This window comes from Carcharodon carcharias, chromosome 22 (assembly GCF_017639515.1).
Source record: "Carcharodon carcharias isolate sCarCar2 chromosome 22, sCarCar2.pri, whole genome shotgun sequence".
Lineage (NCBI taxonomy): Eukaryota > Metazoa > Chordata > Chondrichthyes > Lamniformes > Lamnidae > Carcharodon > Carcharodon carcharias.
In genome coordinates this window covers 2,577,823-2,599,509 of record NC_054488.1, presented here as the reverse complement: position 1 = coordinate 2,599,509, position 21,687 = coordinate 2,577,823, and the positions used below count along the sequence as shown (strand labels likewise).

The 21,687-nt window shown below is 59.6% G+C and overlaps 1 protein-coding gene across 4 annotated transcripts in view; it reads right to left on the bottom strand.

Annotated features, from left to right (window-relative positions):
• Nucleotides 1-704: 704 nt before the first annotated feature.
• Nucleotides 705-21,687, bottom strand: part of gga3b (golgi associated, gamma adaptin ear containing, ARF binding protein 3b) — a 155,657-nt gene continuing 134,674 nt past the window's right edge. For all 4 annotated transcript variants that reach the window (XM_041217290.1, XM_041217291.1, XM_041217292.1 and 1 more), the window contains 6 exons: nucleotides 13,542-13,612; nucleotides 12,685-13,049; nucleotides 9,715-9,899; nucleotides 4,217-4,386; nucleotides 3,018-3,128; nucleotides 705-2,419 (listed from right to left, as the gene is read on the bottom strand). In XM_041217290.1, the coding sequence (XP_041073224.1) occupies nucleotides 2,309-2,419; nucleotides 3,018-3,128; nucleotides 4,217-4,386; nucleotides 9,715-9,899; nucleotides 12,685-13,049; nucleotides 13,542-13,612 (1,013 nt within the window). In that variant the 3' untranslated portion in view covers nucleotides 705-2,308. The remainder of the gene's footprint in view (nucleotides 2,420-3,017; nucleotides 3,129-4,216; nucleotides 4,387-9,714; nucleotides 9,900-12,684; nucleotides 13,050-13,541; nucleotides 13,613-21,687) is intronic.

The window sequence follows — 21,687 nt, the reverse complement described above, 5'->3', positions numbered from 1 at the left end:
CTTAAAGCAGCAGCAACAACACATGACAGCACCTGGAAAGAGTCACATCTTAATTGATCAAATGCTGTGCAAAACTGGCAACTTGTGCCGAGTGTTAGACTCTGGGCATTGGAGTGACTGGGGAAGAGAAGACTGAAGCACAAGTATTCACAGTGCACACTCTCTCCTTGAACAACAATGAAATGCTGGACAGCACATGAGCTCGAGGGTGGCAGACAACAAACCACCTATAAGAACGAGACTGAATAGTAAAGAGACACAGTAGGTCAGTGAGTGTCTGATCACAGCTGGATTACTGAGTACTGACGCCAGTGAGGTATCCAACTGCTCAGAAAATGAAAGCATTCAGTGGAGAAGCGCATGGAATGTGCCCTCATCCAGGGGAAGGTAATTAGTTTAAACTGAGTCTAAGTAAATAGATCAGAAGGATTAATATGGCAGCTTTATAAAAATGTTTAAAAAGCTGCATCAAATGGTAGATGAGCATTGGGGGCTCCACAAACAGACAGGCGCAGCAATGGAAAGCTGCCTAAGAATGGATCAGTCTCACAGCTAGTTCAACAGTGTCCTGCTCCCCAAGGGCTTGAGTCTGAGTCTGAGTCTCAGACTTTGCTCCTGACTAGGTCACTTCTGCAGACCTAGTCAGGCTGGAATCTCCGGCGGGTGGGGGGGGGGGGGGGGGGGGGGGGGGCAGAGATGGGGTGGGGGGAGATGGGGGTGGCAGACCCTCCTCCTTAAAGCAACAGCTAAACACAGCTGGATGTTCATTGTATAGACCCAATTGCCAATCATGGAGAAACAAAGGGTAAAGGTCAAAATTAAATGAAAGCTTTATTTAGTGATATCCACTGAAGGAAGATGACTTTTGAAATGTTTAAGGGTCACCAATGGACTATGATGGTGAACAAACTGCAGAGAGTTCATCAACATTCAGATGAAGCCATTGGAACATCAGCAATAAAAACAGGAAGGAGAGTAAAGATCAGAGGTGATATTCCCTCTATAGGAGGAGAGTGATGGTGTAATAGGAATGGTTTGAACAAGCGGTTTAAGTTGACACATTCCTTTCCCAATCCCTGGCCAGTATCAGCTCCTGCTCAGAGTGATGAAGAACACTGGTGCAATCCCACATCTCTATTCCAGGTCCAGAACTATACCAGCTCTGCTGAGTTGTTTCTCTTCATTGTCAATGTTTGCTCCTTGTGCAGTTTGGACTTCTCACTGACAACACTGCAGCCCCCTCTACATTGGGGAGATTGAATGCAGGCTTGATTGCTCTGTGGAACACCATTGCTCAGTCTGCAAGTGTGACCCTGACCTCCTGAGTACTAGTCATTTTAATTAGCTGTGTGGCTTTGACCTCAGCCTCCTGTTCCAATGATGTTCGGCGGAAGCTCGAGGAACGGCACCTCATATCTTTTGATTAGGCACTTTATCGCTTTCTGGATTCAACACTGCATTCAACAATTTCAGATCATAACCCATTTTTCCAGGAGCAGCTGTTGGTGCTGATTCTTTTTCTTTGCTTGTCCCATCGCCCCCTCCTTTGGCCTTGCACCACCATCCCTTTGTCATTTAATCTTTCCTGCCCTCCACCCTATCACAGACCTTCCCTTTGCTCTTTTCTCCTCTTTTCCCTGCTTCTTAACTAGTTTAAAAACGCTCACATCTAGAACTTTTTCTTGCTTTCATGCAACCTTATCAACCCAAAATGTGTGTTTCTCTCGCCACAGATGCTGTCTGACCTGCAGTGTTCCGAGCATTTTTTGATTTTATTTCACTGTGACGTGGGTTCTGCTTATCTTCATTGGCCTCCCAACAGCAAAGTCCTACCCCTGTCCTCATCTGGTGCCTGGACACTTGCAGCAAGAGTCACTGGGTGGAGATCAGCAAAAGGAACCTGGGCTGCATGAGGATTATAACTGGGAACCCATCAGTGTTCAGCAAACTCAACCAGAGCCAAGAGTTAAGCTGGGCTGGACAATTCAACCAGTCACTCAATGAAATTTCTGGCTGATCATTTCAACACTAATTAATCCTTTCACAAAAGCAATGTTGATGCAAGGAGCCTCTGATAATGGTTTTGGAGTTGGTTTTGAGTACAGGGTGTAGCCCCCTTCAACTGTGAAAAAAAAACCCGCAAAATCAGAGGCCAGATTCTGAGCCCTGCTGCAGACACCAGCCTCGACCCCACCTTGCAGCTTGTTCCTTCATCCATTCCAGACACAGACAGACCGCACAGTGCTTCAGTCTGGCGACCCGAGTGGAGGCAGTTGGTGTACTCGAGGCTGTGACTGACAGTGGAGGGTCAGAGATATCCCCATTTCTCAGCTGGGGGGAACTGGTCCACCTCCGCCATCTCCGAGCATGTCTGCTGTCCCATTGTAAAAGTCAGCTTGTATCTCAATCTGACTTTCTCCTACAAACACACAAAAGGAGCCAAGGAGAAAGTCACCCACACGGTCTGTTTACCGCAAGCAGAACCAAATATAACATAGCAGCACCTGGTGAAATAGAGGGGGAGAGAGAGAGAGTGGGGGAGGGGGAGAGAGTGGGGGAGGGGGAGAGAGAGTGGGGGAGGGGGAGAGAGAGTGGGGGAGGGGGAGAAGAGGGGAGGGGGAGAGAGAGTCGGGGAGGGGGAGAGAGTCGGAGTGGGGGAGGGGGAGCAGAGAATGGGGGAGGGGGAGCAGAGGGGTGGGGGAGCAGAGGGGTGGGGGAGGGGGAGAAGAGGGGTGGGGGAGGGGGAGAAGAGAGTGGGGGAGGGGGAGAAGAGAGCGGGGGAGGGGGAGAGAAAGTGGGGAGGGGGAGGAGAGAGTCAGGGAGGGAGAGGGGGATTTAGAGAGAAGGTTAGATAAAGGGAGCAGTGGATGGATAGAGTGGGACAAGGTGGGGATTTATGAGAATCAGAAGGAAAGAGAACAGGAGAAGTGAGGGGAGCAGACATGGACACACACATTTACACACGTGCATAAACTCATGCACACATGAAGACATGCTGCTTTGAGTCCATGCCTTACCTTCAGAGGGTTTGCCAGTAACATGACTTGAGTGATGGAGGCTGGAGGCAGGACAGGATTGAATGGAGCCAGTTCAGTCCCCGACGGAGGCTGTAACTTCACTTTCATTGTCTGTGAATGAACGGAATGCAGTCAGTGGTCATGTTGTGGATAACATGATAACCTCAGGGGCTCCTGCATATCTGAAATATTGGGGGGGGGGGGTGCATGGACAGCACCCAGGAGCCTCAGGGACAGGGTCTGTTATTTAGGCCCTGGTGTTTATTAGTTCTTACCTGTCCTGAGCTTGCTGATACCAACCAGTGTCTGTCTCCTTACAAATTCCAATGTGTTAAACACATTCATGAGAAGTGTAAGTGTAAACAGGACTGGGATCAGAGCGCAGGTCAGTTAAAGGACAGAGTGACAACTCTTAATCCACTTGGAGTCTTGTGTTTTTATTTGAGGTCATGTAAATTTTAAAGATGGGAGCAGCCCATTTGGACCAACATGTCTGGTGGAGTTTCTGCTCTACATGAGCCTTCTCCCATTCCTCCCCTCATCTCACCCTATCACCACCTCCTTCTAATCCTTTCTCCCTCATGTGTTCATCCAGCTCCTCCTGAATATTCTCTCCACCTCAACCACTCCCTGTGGTAGTGAGTTCCATATTCCAACACTGACTGGGTAAAGACATTTCCCCTGAATTCACTAGTGGATTTTGTGATTATCTTATATTTATGGCTTCTAGTTCTGGAATCATCTTTTCAACGTATAACCTATCAAACAGGTTCAACATCTGAAAGGACTTTATCGGTCATCACTCAGGCTTCAGATTTCTGGGCAATTGAAACTGTCCAGACTTTCCTGATGAGGGGAAACTCTCATCACAGCCCAGCGTTTGGGGGTGGGGGGGAGGAGTGTGTGTCTTGGGGGGGAAGAGAGACAATAGGAGAGATATAGTCAAGGGGGAAGGGAGGGAGACACTGAGGTGTAGGGAGGGCCAAATGGGAAGAGAATGAATGAGGCAGGGAAAAAGGGAACAGCAGCAGACGGCTGTGAGAAAATTAGATGCTGCATTTCTCGAAAAGAGTGGCTTCTCAAAGGCCCATTATGTGCTGTGAAACTTTGGGGTGTTCTGAGGATGTGGAAGTCACTATATAAATACATGTTCTGTGTATGTTAATGTTACAGATTGGTTAAAAGTTTTGGTTTCCTACCTTGGGTACAGCTGCCTGCAGTACCACGTTAGTAATGGGCAGGGGTGAGGTGCTGATCATGGAGATGACAATCACAAGCACGTCCAGCCTTGTGGGAGGGCAGTCCTTCGCAAAGTGCAGCAGGATCCTAAAACCATTCTTGTCATATGCAGTCACAGGGAGAATACTACCTGCAATATACATGCTGTAGTCACTAAATCACATAGTACAAGAGGAGGCCATTCAGCCCATCATGTCTGTCCTGGCTCTTTGAAAGAGTTAACCAATTAATCCCATCCCCCTGCTCTTTCCTCCAAAGCCCTGTAAATTTTCCCCTTCAAGTATTCATCCACTTCCTCCTTTTGAAACTTCCCATTGAATCTGCATCCACCGCCCTTTCAGGCAGCGCCTTCCAGATCACAACAACTCAGTGTAAAAATGTTTCCTCATGTAAACTCTCAATCTGTGTCCCTCTGGTTACTACCCCTTCTGCCACTGGAAACAGTTTCTCTTCATTATTGCCCCCCAACCTTGAAACTGTCAGTCACATAGGAGCCCCTCACCCTCTCATACCTTGCCACCTGTTAACATGAGCATTGTAAATATTGGCAGACTGTTCAACCACAGAAGGCATCATAGTCAAGCTTGATTCTGGCAGGCAGGGAACCCTGGATAATGGTCAGGAGCAGAAACCCTGCCTGCACATTCCTCTTTCCTGAGAAATGCTGGAGTGAAAGGCCCTGGGGTGAGACTAATTCTGTATAGACCAAGTTAGGCAAAGAGGAAGTAGAGAAAAATGATCAACTCAAAGGTAAAGATCATTCTCCTTCTGTAAGGGGCCTAGCTACAGGGAATGGGCAGTCTTAAGCAAGTGACAAATAACCCGGACACAGTACAGTAAGGAAAATTTGTAATTTCTTTAAAATGCCTGTGGAATCTGTAATTGTTTTAAAGAATGTTTGAAAGGACTTCTGAGCATTTGCATCAATTGTAATTTTCTTGGATGATAAGAAATACTGGACTACATCACCAGTCAACCCTTGACCTCCAAGCAGTACCAACAGGAAGAAAGTTAAGACCTGAAGCTATGTGGCTGGCAGACACAAAGGAGAACTGGAGGCAGATGGCAATCAGCACACAGGTGCAGACACAAAGGAGAACTGGAGGCAGACGGCAATCAGCACACAGGTGCAGACACAAAGGAGAACTGGAGGCAGATGGCAATCAGCACACAGGTGCAGACACAAAGGAGAACTGGAGGCAGACGGCAATCAGCACACAGGTGCAGACACAAAGGAGAACTGGAGGCAGAAGGCAATCAGCACACAGGTGCAGACACAAAGGAGAACTGGAGGCAGATGGCAATCAGCACACAGGTGCAGACACAAAGGAGAACTGGAGGCAGACGGCAATCAGCACACAGGTGCAGACACAAAGGAGAACTGGAGGCAGAAGGCAATCAGCACACAGGTGCAGACACAAAGGAGAACTGGAGGCAGAAGGCAATCAGCACACAGGTGCAGACACAAAGGAGAACTGGAGGCAGAAGGCAATCAGCACAAAGGTGCAGACACAAAGGAGAACTGGAGGCAGATGGCAATCAGCACACAGGTGCAGACACAAAGGATAACTGGAGGCAGAAGGCAATCAGCACACAGGTGCAGACACAAAGGAGAAATGGAGGCAGACGGCAATCAGCACACAGGTGCAGACACAAAGGAGAACTGGAGGCAGAAGGCAATCAGCACACAGGTGCAGACACAAAGGAGAACTGGAGGCAGAAGGCAATCAGCACACAGGTGCAGACACAAAGGAGAACTGGAGGCAGAAGGCAATCAGCACACAGGTGCAGACACAAAGGAGAACTGGAGGCAGAAGGCAATCAGCACACAGGTGCAGACACAAGAGAACTGGAGGCAGAAGGCAATCAGCACACAGGTGCAGACACAAAGGAGAACTGGAGGCAGATGGCAATCAGCACAAAGGTGCAGACACAAAGGAGAACTGGAGGCAGAAGGCAATCAGCACACAGGTGCAGACACAAAGGAGGACTGGAGGCAGAAGGCAATCAGCACACAGGTGCAGTCACAAAGAAGTGCTGCAGCAGGACAGAGTTATCAAACTCCTGGTGTGTTTAGAGAGCCAGGCTCTCTACAAAAAGTTCAGTTTTCTGTTTAATGATAAGAAAAATAGAGTTCCAGAAGAACTCTTATAAGTGATGTATGACTGAGCTAAAGGAGACCAAATCCTAACAGCAGTGGGAATAGATCATGCCTGTGAAAGAGCTGAGAGTTTGTATTAGAGGATCAGATTGTGAACTGTGTACTATCGATTGATTGGTTGAAAAGGAACTCTGGAAAGCTACATCAGCAGGACTGACATGACCCACGTGAGACAGGGTTTGTATATGTGCACCTAGTTGGCGTTAAAAGGATCCAGGGACTTCGGATGGAACACGGCTGCTGGTGAAAACAAATCAAGGATCAAAATGGGAAAGTGAGGATTTCTACATATCAGAGACGGAGTTGGAAAGGCTGTGAGAGTACACAAAGTGCCACATTTGTGTGGGGAGTGATGTGGGTACTTGTGATTGAGCTAAACTTATCATTGTTGTACTTATTATTTGAAGTATTGTTTAATTGTTAATTCACGTGTAATTTGCACTGGTTCTGATTTGTGTTAGGGTAAAAACTACAAGAAGTGGAATCTTGCTGGTAATTTCTTCGTTTGGGGGTCATTGTGGTTATCTTGGTTTATGGTTGTAACACAAGGGTTCATATCACTAACCTGTTCCAATAAACATCCATATGTCTTTTCATTCAGAGGCCACAGGATGGATTTTGAGAGTAAATCTCTCATAGTTACAGTAGGGATTACTCTGGGTTTGCTGCTGAGCTGTTCTGATGGGAAGCTAAGTGAATGGGGTAGAACATGGCAGAAGGAATATAATGTGAGCAAGTGTGAAGTTACTCACTTTGGCAGCAAAAACCAAAAGGCAGAACATTTCTTCAACGGTGAGAGGTTGGGAAGTGCGGGTGTCCAAAGGAACCTGGGTATCCTTGTTCACGAGTCACTGAGAGCCAGCATGCAGGTGCAGCAGCGATTAGGAAGGTAAATGGTATGTTGGCCTTCATCACAAGAGGATTTAAGTACAGGAGTAAAGATGTCTTGCTGCAGCTGTATAGAGCCTTGGGGAGACTGCACCTGGAGTATTGTACACAGTTTTGGTCTCCTCATCTAAGGAAGGATATACTTGCCATAGAGGGAACTCAACGGAAGCTCACCAGATTAATCCCTGGGAAGGTGGGATTGTTTATGAGGAGAGATTAGGGAGACTGGGTCTGTATTCCCCAGAGTTTCAAAGAATGAGAGGTGAGCTCATTGAAACTTATAAAATTCTTACAGGGCATGACAGGGTGGATTTAGATGATCCCCCCTGGCTGGTGAGTCTAGAACCAGGGGACAGTGTCTCAGGATAAGGTGTCGGCTGTTTAAGACTGAGATGAGGAGGAATTTCTTCACTCAGTAGGTGGTGAACCTTTGGAATTCTCTACCCCAGAGGGCAGTGGAAGCTCAATCATTGAGCATGTTCCAGACAGAAATCAATAGATTTCTGGAGACCAATGACATCAAAGGGATATGAAGATAGTGTGGGAAAGTGGCATTGAGGGAGATGATCAACCATGATCAAACTGAATGGTGGAGCAGGCTCAACGGGCTGAATGCCCTAGTCCTGTTCCTATGTAAGTATAGAATCAGATTTACTCTGTATCTAACCCCGTGCTGTACCTGTCCTGGGAGTGTTTGATGGGGACAGTGTAGAGAGAGCTTTACTCTGTATCTAACCCCGTGCTGTACCTGTCCTGGGAGTGTTTGATGGGGACGCTGTAGAGGGAGCTTTACTCTGTATCTAACCCCGTGCTGTACCTGTCCTGGGAGTGTTTGATGGGGACGGTGTAGAGAGAGTTTTACTCTGTATCTAACCCCGTGCTGTACCTGTCCTGGGAGTGTTTGATGGGGATGGTGTAGAGAGAGTTTTACTCTGTATCTAACACCGTGCTGTACCTGTCCTGGGAGTGTTTGATGGGGACAGTGTAGAGGGAACTTTACTCTGTATCTAACGCCGTGCTGTACCTGTCCTGGGAGTGTTTGATGGGGACAGTGTAGAGGGAGCTTTACTCTGTATCTAACCCCGTACTGTACCTGTCCTGGGAGTGTTTGATGGGGACAGTGTAGAGGGAGTTTTACTCTGTATCTAACCCCGTGCTGTACCTGTCCTGGGAGTGTTTGATGGGGACAGTGTAGAGGGAGCTTTACTCTGTATCTAACCCCGTGCTGTACCTGTCCTGGGAGTGTTTGATGGGGACAGTGTAGAGGGAGTTTTACTCTGTATCTAACCCCATGCTGTACCTGTCCTGGGAGTGTTTGATGGGGACAGTGTAGAGGGAGATTTACTCTCTATCTAACCCCGTGCTGTACCTGCCCTGGGAGTGTTTGATGGGGACAGTGTAGAGGGAGCTTTACTCTGTATCTAACCCCATGCTGTACCTGTCCTGGGAGTGTTTGATGGGGACAGTGTAGAGGGAGATTTACTCTCTATCTAACCCCGTGCTGTACCTGCCCTGGGAGTGTTTGATGGGGACAGTGTAGAGGGAGCTTTACTCTGTATCTAACCCCGTGTTGTACCTGTCCTGGGAGTGTTTGATGGGGACAGTGTAGAGGGAGCTTTACTCTGTATCTAACCCCGTGCTGTACCTGTCCTGGGAGCGTTTGATGGGGACAGTGTAGAGGGAACTTTACTCTGTATCTAACCCCGTGCTGTACCTGTCCTGGGAGTGTTTGATGGGGACAGTGTAGAGGGAGCTTTACTCTGTATCTAACCCCGTGCTGTCCTGGGAGTGTTTGATGGGGACAGTGTAGAGGGAGCTTTACTCTGTATCTAACCCCGTGCTGTACCTGTCCTGGGAGTGTTTGATGGGGACAGTGTAGAGGGAGCTTTACTCTGTATCTAACTCCGTGCTGTACCTGTCCTGGGAGTGTTTGATGGGAACAGTGGTTGCCGAAAGAGAAAGTTTTTCATTCCTTATAAGTTTCACACAAACAAAAAGTTTGATTGGAGGAGCAGCAAGTGCAGGAGAGAGGGGATCTGTGATTGGAGGAGCAGCAAGTGCAGGAGAGAGGGGATCTGTGATTGGAGGAGCAGAAAGTGTGGGAAGAAAGGGATCTGTGATTGGAGGAGCAGAGTGTGTGGGCGGAAAGGGATCTGTGATTGGAGGAGCGGTGAGTGTGGGAGAGAGGGGATCTGTGATTGGAGGAGCAGCAAGTGCAGGAGAGAGGGGATCTGTGATTGGAGGAGCAGAGTGTGTGGGCGGAAAGGGATCTGTGATTGGAGGAGAAGTGAGCGCGGGGCAGACGGGATCTCTGGTTTTCTAACCTGTTCATTACACAGAAGATTGAGGGAACATTGTCCAATTTGTCCAATAGCCAGCCCGTCATACACAGAGGCTGAAGATACTCACTTGGTTTAATCGTTTCCAGAGGAACTGTCACATTGCTAAGCGACATGTCTGGAATAACACTTCGAAGGGGACTGGATGGCTGAGGGGAGAGTGAGCGGAATAGGGGGCTGCCGGGTGCTGCAGAGGGGGTACTGTACCCACTGCCCGCTGGTAACCCAGAGACAATGCCCATCACACCAGAAGCACTAGGGTCAGAAATAAAAACAGGGTTATTTAATTTTTAACAGTTATGTTCAACTCACATTCCAGCCTTTACCTGGATTATCTTCCCAAAATACCACCTTATCCAGGCAGGATAACCAAGGAAAATGTGGTCAGGAGCATTTAAAGATACCCTGGCTCCCCGAGTCTCACACCTTCCTCATCCGACCCCCTCCCCATTCACCCTGCCCCTCAACCCCCTCCCCATTCACCCCGCCCCTCAACCCCCTCCCCATTCACCCCGCCCCTCAACCCCCTCCCCATTCACCCCGCCCCTCAAACCCTTCCCCATTCACTCCACCCCTCAACCCCCTCCACAATCACTCCGCCCCTCAACCCCTCCACATTCACTCCGCCCCTCAACCCCCTCCCCATTCACCCCGCCCCTCAACCCCCTCCCCATTCACCCCGCCCCTCAACCCCCTCCCCATTCACCCCGCCCCTCAAACCCTTCCCCATTCACTCCACCCCTCAACCCCCTCCACAATCACTCCGCCCCTCAACCCCTCCACATTCACTCCGCCCCTCAACCCCCTCCCCATTCACCCCGCCCCTCAACTCCCTCCCCATTCACCCCGCCCCTCAACCCCCTCCACATTCACCCCGCCCCTCAACTTCTTCCCTATTCATCCTGCCCCTCAAACCCCCTCCCTATTTCCCCTCACCCCCCTCCCCATTCTCCCCTGGCCCTCAACCCCCTCATTTCCCCCAGCCCCTCAACCCCCTCCCCATTCACCCCGCCCCTCAACCCCCTCCCCATTCACCCCGCCCCTCAACCCCCTCCCCATTCACCCCGCCCCTCAACCCCCTCCCCATTCACCCCGCCCCTCAACCCCCTCCCCATTCTCCCCTGGCCCTCAACCCCCTCATTTCCCCCAGCCCCTCAACCCCCTCCCCATTCACCCCGCCCCTCAACCCCCTCCCCATTCACCCCGCCCCTCAACCCCCTCCCCATTCACCCCGCCCCTCAACCCCCTCCCCATTCACCCCGCCCCTCAACCCCCTCCCCATTCACCCCGCCCCTCAACCCCCTCCCCATTCACCCCGCCCCTCAACCCCCTCCCCATTCACCCCGCCCCTCAACCCCCTCCCCATTCACTCCACCCCTCAACCCCCTCCCCATTCACCCCGCCCCTCAACCCCCTCCCCATTCACCCTGCCCCTCAACTCCCTCCACATTCACCCCGCCCCTCAACCCCCTCCCCATTCACCCCGCCCCTCAACTCCCTCCACATTCACCCTGCCCCTCAACTCCCTCCACATTCACCCCGCCCCTCAACCCCCTCCCCATTCACCCCGCCCCTCAACTCCCTCCCCATTCACCCCGCCCCTCAACTCCCTCCACAATCACCCTGCCCCTCAACTCCCTCCACATTCACCCTGCCCCTCAACTCCCTCCTCATTCACCCCGCCCCTCAACCCCCTCCCCATTCACCCCGCCCCTCAACCCCCTCCACATTCACCCCGCCCCTCAAACTCCTCCCCATTCACCCTGCCCCTCAACTCCCTCCACATTCACCCCGCCCCTCAACCCCCTCCCCATTCACTCCGCCCCTCAAACTCCTCCCCATTCACCCCGCCCCTCAACTCCCTCCACATTCACCCTGCCCCTCAACTCCCTCCTCATTCACCCCGCCCCTCAACTCCCTCCACAATCACTCCGCCCCTCAACCCCCTCCCCATTCACCCCGCCCCTCAACCCCCTCCCCATTCACCCCGCCCCTCAAACCCCTCCTCATTCACCCCGCCCCTCAAACCCTTCCCCATTCACCCCGCCCCTCAACCCCCTCCCCATTCACCCCGCCCCTCAACCCCCTCCCCATTCATCCCGCCCCTCAACCCCCTCCCCATTCACCCTGCCCCTCAACTCCCTCCACATTCACCCCGCCCCTCAACCCCCTCCCCATTCACCCCGCCCCTCAACTCCCTCCACATTCACCCTGCCCCTCAACTCCCTCCACATTCACCCCGCCCCTCAACCCCCTCCCCATTCACCCCGCCCCTCAACTCCCTCCCCATTCACCCCGCCCCTCAACTCCCTCCACAATCACCCTGCCCCTCAACTCCCTCCACATTCACCCTGCCCCTCAACTCCCTCCTCATTCACCCCGCCCCTCAACCCCCTCCCCATTCACCCCGCCCCTCAACCCCCTCCACATTCACCCCGCCCCTCAAACTCCTCCCCATTCACCCTGCCCCTCAACTCCCTCCACATTCACCCCGCCCCTCAACCCCCTCCCCATTCACTCCGCCCCTCAAACTCCTCCCCATTCACCCCGCCCCTCAACTCCCTCCACATTCACCCTGCCCCTCAACTCCCTCCTCATTCACCCCGCCCCTCAACTCCCTCCACAATCACTCCGCCCCTCAACCCCCTCCCCATTCACCCCGCCCCTCAACCCCCTCCCCATTCACCCTGCCCCTCAAACCCCTCCACATTCACCCCGCCCCTCAACTCCCTCCCCATTCACCCCGCCCCTCAACTCCCTCCCCATTCACCCCGCCCCTCAACCCCCTCCTCATTCACCCCGCCCCTCAACCCCCTCCTCATTCACCCTGCCCCTCAACCCCCTCCTCATTCACCCCGCCCCTCAACCCCCTCCTCATTCACCCTGCCCCTCAACCCCCTCCTCATTCACCCCGCCCCTCAAACCCTTCCCCATTCACTCCACCCCTCAACCCCCTCATTTCCCCCACTTACTTTCTCACCACTCAGCCCCTTCCCCTTCTACAATAAACACTGCCCCACAGCAGTGAGCACTGGCGTACCCTTTGACCTCTTCTAGAACCTTCTGACCAAGCACATCCAGCTCACACATGCTGCTGCTGAGTGCCGGCTGGGTGCAGGAATCGGAATGGACCGGGGCACCTGGAATCCTGGAGACATGGAGAGGTGGCTGGACCGCCGAGGCTGAGTTAGACTGAGACATGCTGGAAATGGTGGAGGCTGCATTCAATAGCAGAGGAATGGTCGGTGTGTGTGGAGCCAGGGAAAGCCCTGGGAATGACAGGAGAGACTGAGCTGAGGGCTGGTTTAATGTCCAAGGGACCGACTGCACCAGAAGAGTCATTGAGGGAACCTGCCCATCGGCAGCTGGTGGCCCAGCGAAGGGGTTAAGAGCAGCGGTTTCAACCTGGAACAGAAAACCCGGTTAATGGAGACACAGCAACAAAACATTAGTCAGCGTTACACACCAGGCCTGGGGGGGCAGGGGAGGGGGTGAACATAACCAGGACATCCCAGAGTCAAAGAACGGGGAGAGTGGGGAAGAGAGGTTTGGCTCGGGGAGGGGGGTGGGACATGACTGCAAGAGGAGAGTCTGAGGACAGTAGGGGTGGGGTCAGGGAGAGTGAGAAGGGGAAGGGGAATCGAGGAGAAGGGTGTGCATTGGGAAAGGTAGGAATGGGGGAATTAGGGATTTGGGGAGAGGAGGGGGGATTGGGGAGAGGAGGGGGGATTGGGGAGAGGAGGGGGAATTGGGGAGAGGAGGGGGGATTGGGGAGAGGAGGGGGGATTGGGGAGAGGAGGGGGAATTGGGGAGAGGAGGGGGGATTGGGGGATTAGGAATAGGAGGGGGAGGGAGAGGGGGGAATTAGGGAGGGTCTTGCAGAGCAAGTTGTCATACCTGAAAACCGTTCCACAGAGATCCTCTGGAGTCTTTGTCAATCTCGGAGCTCAATGGAGGATCATTCAGTCCTGAACAGGAACAAACACGATTAATTCTGAGGCCTGAATGCAGACGCTGCTCAAACATGACAACATCCAAACCCCAACCCGCACACTATTCCCAACAGCCTGCCCCAAGCGAGAGGCCTGCACCCGTTCCCAGAGCAACGACCCCGTTCCCATTCCCAAACCCGGAGCGACGGCCCCGTTCCCATTTCCACACCCGGAGCGACGGCCCCGTTCCCATTCCCACACCCGGAGCGACGGCCCCGTTCCCATTCCCACACCCGGAGCGACGGCCCCGTTCCCATTCCCACACCCGGAGCGACGGCCCCGTTCCCATTCCCACACCCGGAGCGACGACCCCGTTCCCACACCCGGAGCGACGGCCCCGTTCCCATTCCCACACCCGGAGCGACGGCCCCGTTCCCACACCCGGAGCGACGGCCCCGTTCCCATTCCCACACCCGGAGCGACGGCCCCGTTCCCATTCCCACACCCGGAGCGACGGCCCCGTTCCCATTCCCACACCCGGAGCGACGGCCCCGTTCCCATTCCCACACCCGGAGCGACGACCCCGTTCCCACACCCGGAGCGACGGCCCCGTTCCCACACCCGGAGCGACGACCCCGTTCCCACACCCGGAGCGACGGCCCCGTTCCCACACCCGGAGCGACGGCCCCGTTCCCATTCCCACACCCGGAGCGACGGCCCCGTTCCCATTCCCACACCCGGAGCGACGGCCCCGTTCCCATTCCCACACCCGGAGCGACGGCCCCGTTCCCATTCCCACACCCGGAGCGACGACCCCGTTCCCACACCCGGAGCGACGGCCCCGTTCCCATTCCCACACCCGGAGCGACGGCCCCGTTCCCACACCCGGAGCGACGACCCCGTTCCCATTCCCACACCCGGAGCGACGGCCCCGTTCCCACACCCAGAGCGACAGCCCCGTTCCCATTCCCACACCCGGAGCGACGGCCCCGTTCCCATTCCCACACCCGGAGCGACGGCCCCGTTCCCATTCCCACACCCGGAGCGACGGCCCCGTTCCCATTCCCACACCCGGAGCGACGGCCCCGTTCCCATTCCCACACCCGGAGCGACGGCCCCGTCCCCATTCCCACACCCGGAGCGACGGCCCCGTTCCCATTCCCACACCCGGAGCGACGGCCCCGTTCCCATTCCCACACCCGGAGCGACGGCCCCGTTCCCATTCCCACACCCGGAGCGACGGCCCCGTTCCCACACCCGGAGCGACGGCCCCGTTCCCATTCCCACACCCGGAGCGACGGCCCCGTTCCCATTCCCACACCCAGAGCGACGGCCCCGTTCCCACACCCGGAGCGACGGCCCCGTTCCCATTCCCACACCCGGAGCGACGGCCCCGTTCCCACACCCGGAGCGACGGCCCCGTTCCCACACCCGGAGCGACGGCCCCCGTTCCCACACCCGGAGCGACGGCCCCGTTCCCATTCCCACACCCGGAGCGACGGCCCCGTTCCCATTCCCACACCCAGAGCGACGGCCCCGTTCCCACACCCGGAGCGACGGCCCCGTTCCCATTCCCACACCCGGAGCGACGGCCCCGTTCCCATTCCCACACCCGGAGCGACGGCCCCGTTCCCATTCCCACACCCGGAGCGACGACCCCGTTCCCATTCCCACACCCAGAGCGACGGCCCCGTTCCCATTCCCAAACCCGGAGCGACGGCCCCGTTCCCACACCCGGAGCGACGGCCCCGTTCCCACACCCGGAGCGACGGCCCCGTTCCCATTCCCACACCTGGAGCGACGGCCCCGTTCCCACACCCGGAGCGACGGCCCCGTTCCCACACCCGGAGCGACGGCCCCGTTCCCATTCCCACACCTGGAGCGACGGCCCCGTTCCCACACCCGGAGCGATGGCCCCGTTCCCACACCCGGAGCGACGGCCCCGTTCCCACACCCGGAGCGACGGCCCCGTTCCCATTCCCACACCCGGAGCGACGGCCCCGTTCCCATTCCCACACCCGGAGCGACGGCCCCGTTCCCACACCCGGAGCGACGGCCCCGTTCCCACACCCGGAGCGACGGCCCCGTTCCCATTCCCACACCCGGAGCGACGGCCCCGTTCCCATTCCCACACCTGGAGCGACGACCCCGTTCCCACACCCGGAGCGACGGCCCCGTTCCCACACCCGGAGCGATGGCCCCGTTCCCACACCCGGAGCGACGGCCCCGTTCCCACACCCGGAGCGACGGCCCCGTTCCCATTCCCACACCCGGAGCGACGGCCCCGTTCCCACACCCGGAGCGACGGCCCCGTTCCCACACCCGGAGCGATGGCCCCGTTCCCATTCCCACACCCGGAGCGACGGCCCCGTTCCCATTCCCACACCCGGAGCGACGGCCCCGTTCCCACACCCGGAGCGACGGCCCCGTTCCCACACCCGGAGCGACGGCCCCGTTCCCAAACCCGGAGCGACGGCCCCGTTCCCATTCCCACACCCGGAGCGACGGCCCCGTTCCCACACCCGGAGCGACGGCCCCGTTCCCACACCCGGAGCAACGACCCCGTTCCCATTCCCACACCCGGAGCGACGGCCCCGTTCCCACACCCGGAGCGACGGCCCCGTTCCCACACCCGGAGCGACGGCCCCGTTCCCACACCCGGAGCGACGACCCCGTTCCCATTCCCACACCCGGAGCGATGGCCCCGTTCCCATTCCCACACCCGGAGCGACGACCCCGTTCCCACACCCGGAGCGACAGCCCCGTTCCCATTCCCACACCCGGAGCGACGGCCCCGTTCCCAAACCCGGAGCGACGGCCCCGTTCCCATTCCCACACCCGGAGCGACGGCCCCGTTCCCACACCCGGAGCGACGGCCCCGTTCCCACACCCGGAGCGACGGCCCCGTTCCCACACCCGGAGCGACGGCCCCGTTCCCACACCCGGAGCGACGGCCCCGTTCCCACACCCGGAGCGACGACCCCGTTCCCACACCCGGAGCGACGGCCCCGTTCCCACACCCAGAGCGACGGCCCCGTTCCCATTCCCACACCCGGAGCGACGGCCCCGTTCCCACACCCGGAGCGACGGCCCCGTTCCCATTCCCACACCCGGAGCGACGGCCCCGTTCCCACACCCGGAGCGACGGCCCCGTTCCCATTCCCACACCCGGAGCGACGGCCCCGTTCCCACACCCAGAGCGACAGCCCCGTTCCCATTCCCACACCCGGAGCGACGGCCCCGTTCCCATTCCCACACCCGGAGCGACGGCCCCGTTCCCACACCCGGAGCGACGGCCCCGTTCCCATTCCCACACCCGGAGCAACGGCCCCGTTCCCACACCCGGAGCGACGGCCCCGTTCCCAAACCCGGAGCGACGGCCCCGTTCCCATTCCCACACCCGGAGCGACGGCCCCGTTCCCACACCCGGAGCGACGACCCCGTTCCCATTCCCACACCCGGAGCGATGGCCCCGTTCCCATTCCCACACCCGGAGCGACGACCCCGTTCCCACACCCGGAGCGACAGCCCCGTTCCCATTCCCACACCCGGAGCGACGGCCCCGTTCCCAAACCCGGAGCGACGGCCCCGTTCCCATTCCCACACCCGGAGAGACGGCACCGTTCCCACACCCGGAGCGACGGCCCCGTTCCCACACCCGGAGCGATGGCCCCGTTCCCATTCCCACACCCGGAGCGACGGCCCCGTTCCCACACCCGGAGCGACGGCCCCGTTCCCACACCCGGAGCGACGGCCCCGTTCCCACACCCGGAGCGACGACCCCGTTCCCACACCCGGAGCGACGGCCCCGTTCCCACACCCGGAGCGACGACCCCGTTCCCATTCCCACACCCGGAGCGACGGCCCCGTTCCCATTCCCACACCCGGAGCGACGGCCACGTTCCCATTCCCACACCCGGAGCGACGGCCCCGTTCCCATTCCCACACCCGGAGCGACGGCCCCGTTCCCATTCCCACACCCGGAGCGACGGCCCCGTTCCCATTCCCACACCCGGAGCGACGGCCCCGTTCCCACACCCGGAGCGACGACCCCGTTCCCATTCCCACACCCGGAGCGACGACCCCGTTCCCATTCCCACACCCGGAGCGACGGCCCCGTTCCCATTCCCACACCCGGAGCGACGGCCCCGTTCCCATTCCCACACCCGGAGCGACGGCCCCGTTCCCACACCCGGAGCGACGGCCCCGTTCCCACACCCGGAGCGACGACCCCGTTCCCATTCCCACACCCGGAGCGACGGCCCCGTTCCCATTCCCACACCCGGAGCGACGACCCCGTTCCCATTCCCACACCCGGAGCGACGGCCCCGTTCCCATTCCCACACCCGGAGCGACGGCCCCGTTCCCATTCCCACACCCGGAGCGACGGCCCCGTTCCCACACCCGGAGCGACGGCCCCGTTCCCACACCCGGAGCGACGGCCCCGTTCCCACACCCGGAGCGACGACCCCGTTCCCATTCCCACACCCGGAGCGACGGCCCCGTTCCCATTCCCACACCCGGAGCGACGGCCCCGTTCCCATTCCCACACCCAGAGCGACGGCCCCGTTCCCATTCCCACACCCGGAGCGACGGCCCCGTTCCCATTCCCACACCCGGAGCGACGGCCCCGTTCCCACACCCGGAGCGACGACCCCGTTCCCATTCCCACACCCGGAGCGACGGCCCCGTTCCCATTCCCACACCCGGAGCGACGGCCCCGTTCCCATTCCCACACCCGGAGCGACGGCCCCGTTCCCATTCCCACACCCGGAGCGACGGCCCCGTTCCCATTCCCACACCCGGAGCGACGGCCCCGTTCCCACACCCGGTGCGACGGCCCCGTTCCCACACCCAGAGCGACGACCCCGTTCCCATTCCCACACCCGGAGCGACGGCCCCGTTCCCATTCCCACACCCGGAGCGACGGCCCCATTCCCATTCCCACACCCGGAGCGACGGCCCCGTTCCCATTCCCACACCCGGAGCGACGGCCCCGTTCCCATTCCCACACCCGGAGCGACGGCCCCGTTCCCACACCCGGAGCGACGACCCCGTTCCCATTCCCACACCCGGAGCGACGGCCCCGTTCCCATTCCCACACCCGGAGCGACGGCCCCGTTCCCATTCCCACACCCGGAGCGACGACCCCATTCCCACACCCGGAGCGACGGCCCCGTTCCCATTCCCACACCCGGAGCGACGGCCCCGTTCCCACACCCGGAGCGACGGCCCCGTTCCCACACCCGGAGCGACGACCCCGTTCCCATTCCCACACCCGGAGCGACGGCCCCGTTCCCATTTCCACACCCGGAGCGACGGCCCCGTTCCCATTCCCACACCCGGAGCGACGGCCCCGTTCCCATTCCCACACGCGGAGCGACGGCCCCGTTCCCATTCCCACACCCGGAGCGACGGCCCCGTTCCCACACCCGGAGCGACGGCCCCGTTCCCATTCCCACACCCGGAGCGACGGCCCCGTTCCCATTCCCACACCCGGAGCGACGACCCCGTTCCCATTCCAACACCCGGAGCGACGGCCCCGTTCCCACACCCGGAGCGACAGCCCTGTTCCCATTCCCACACCCGGAGCGACGGCCCTGTTCCCATTCCCACACCCAGAGCGACAGCCCCGTTCCCATTCCCACACCCGGAGCGACGGCCCCGTTCCCATTCCCACACCCGGAGCGACGGCCCCGTTCCCATTCCCACACCCGGAGCGACGGCCCCGTTCCCATTCCCACACCCGGAGCGACGGCCCCGTTCCCATTCCCACACCCGGAGCGACGGCCCCGTTCCCATTCCCACACCCGGAGCGACGGCCCCGTTCCCATTCCCACACCCGGAGCGACGGCCCCGTTCCCATTCCCACACCCGGAGCGACGGCCCCGTTCCCATTCCCACACCCGGAGCGACGGCCCCGTTCCCATTCCCACACCCGGAGCGACGGCCCCGTTCCCATTCCCACACCCGGAGCGACGGCCCCGTTCCCATTCCCACACCCGGAGCGACGGCCCCGTTCCCATTCCCACACCCGGAGCGACGGCCCCGTTCCCATTCCCACACCCGGAGCGACGGCCCCGTTCCCATTCCCACACCCGGAGCGACGGCCCCGTTCCCATTCCCACACCCGGAGCGACATCCCCGTTCCCATTCCCACACCCGGAGCGACGGCCCCGTTCCCACACCCGGAGCGACAGCCCCATTCCCACACCCGGAGCGACGACCCCGTTCCCATTCCCACACCCGGAGCGACGGCCCCGTTCCCACACCCGGAGCGACGGCCCCGTTCCCATTCCCACATCCGGAGCGACGGCCCCGTTCCCACACCCGGAGCGACAGCCCCGTTCCCATTCCCACACCCGGAGCGACGGCCCTGTTCCCATTCCCACACCCGGAGCGACGGCCCCGTTCCCACACCCGGAGCGACGGCCCCATTCCCACACCCGGAGCGACAGCCCTGTTCCCATTCCCACACCCGGAGCGACAGCCCTGTTCCCATTCCCACACCCGGAGCGACGGCCCCGTTCCCATTCCCACACCCGGAGCGACGGCCCCGTTCCCATTCCCACACCCGGAGCGACGGCCCCGTTCCCATTCCCACACCCGGAGCGACGGCCCCGTTCCCATTCCCACACCCGGAGCGACGGCCCCGTTCCCATTCCCACACCCGGAGCGACGACCCCGTTCCCATTCCCACACCCGGAGCGACGGCCCCGTTCCCATTCCCACACCCGGAGCGACGGCCCCGTTCCCATTCCCACACCCGGAGCGACGGCCCCGTTCCCACACCCGGAGCGACGGCCCCGTTCCCATTCCCACACCCGGAGCGACGGCCCCGTTCCCATTCCCACACCCGGAGCGACGACCCCGTTCCCATTCCCACACCCGGAGCGACGGCCCCGTTCCCACACCCGGAGCGACGGCCCCGTTCCCATTCCCACACCCGGAGCGACGGCCCCCGTTCCCATTCCCACACCCGGAGCGACGACCCCGTTCCCATTCCCACACCCGGAGCGACGGCCCCGTTCCCACACCCGGAGCGACAGCCCTGTTCCCATTCCCACACCCGGAGCGACGGCCCTGTTCCCATTCCCACACCCAGAGCGACGGCCCCGTTCCCATTCCCACACCCGGAGCGACGGCCCCGTTCCCATTCCCACACCCGGAGCGACGGCCCCGTTCCCATTCCCACACCCGGAGCGACGGCCCCGTTCCCATTCCCACACCCGGAGCGACGGCCCCGTTCCCATTCCCACACCCGGAGCGACGGCCCCGTTCCCATTCCCACACCCGGAGCGACGGCCCCGTTCCCATTCCCACACCCGGAGCGACGGCCCCGTTCCCATTCCCACACCCGGAGCGACGGCCCCGTTCCCATTCCCACACCCGGAGCGACGGCCCCGTTCCCATTCCCACACCCGGAGCGACGGCCCCGTTCCCATTCCCACACCCGGAGCGACGGCCCCGTTCCCATTCCCACACCCGGAGCGACGGCCCCGTTCCCATTCCCACACCCGGAGCGACGGCCCCGTTCCCACACCCGGAGCGACAGCCCCGTTCCCACACCCGGAGCGACGACCCCGTTCCCATTCCCACACCCGGAGCGACGGCCCCGTTCCCACACCCGGAGCGACGGCCCCGTTCCCATTCCCACACCCGGAGCGACGGCCCCGTTCCCATTCCCACACCCGGAGCGACGGCCCCGTTCCCATTCCCACACCCGGAGCGACGGCCCCGTTCCCACACCCGGAGCGACAGCCCCGTTCCCACACCCGGAGCGACGGCCCCGTTCCCACACCCGGAGCGACGGCCCCGTTCCCATTCCTGGAGCGACGGCCCCGTTCCCACACCCGGAGCGACGGCCCCGTTCCCATTCCCACACCCGGAGCGATGGCCCCGTTCCCACACCCGGAGCGACGGCCCCGTTCCCACACCCGGAGCGACGGCCCCATTCCCACACCCGGAGCGACAGCCCTGTTCCCATTCCCACACCCGGAGCGACAGCCCCGTTCCCATTCCCACACCCGGAGCGACGGCCCCGTTCCCATTCCCACACCCGGAGCGACGGCCCCGTTCCCATTCCCACACCCGGAGCGACGGCCCCGTTC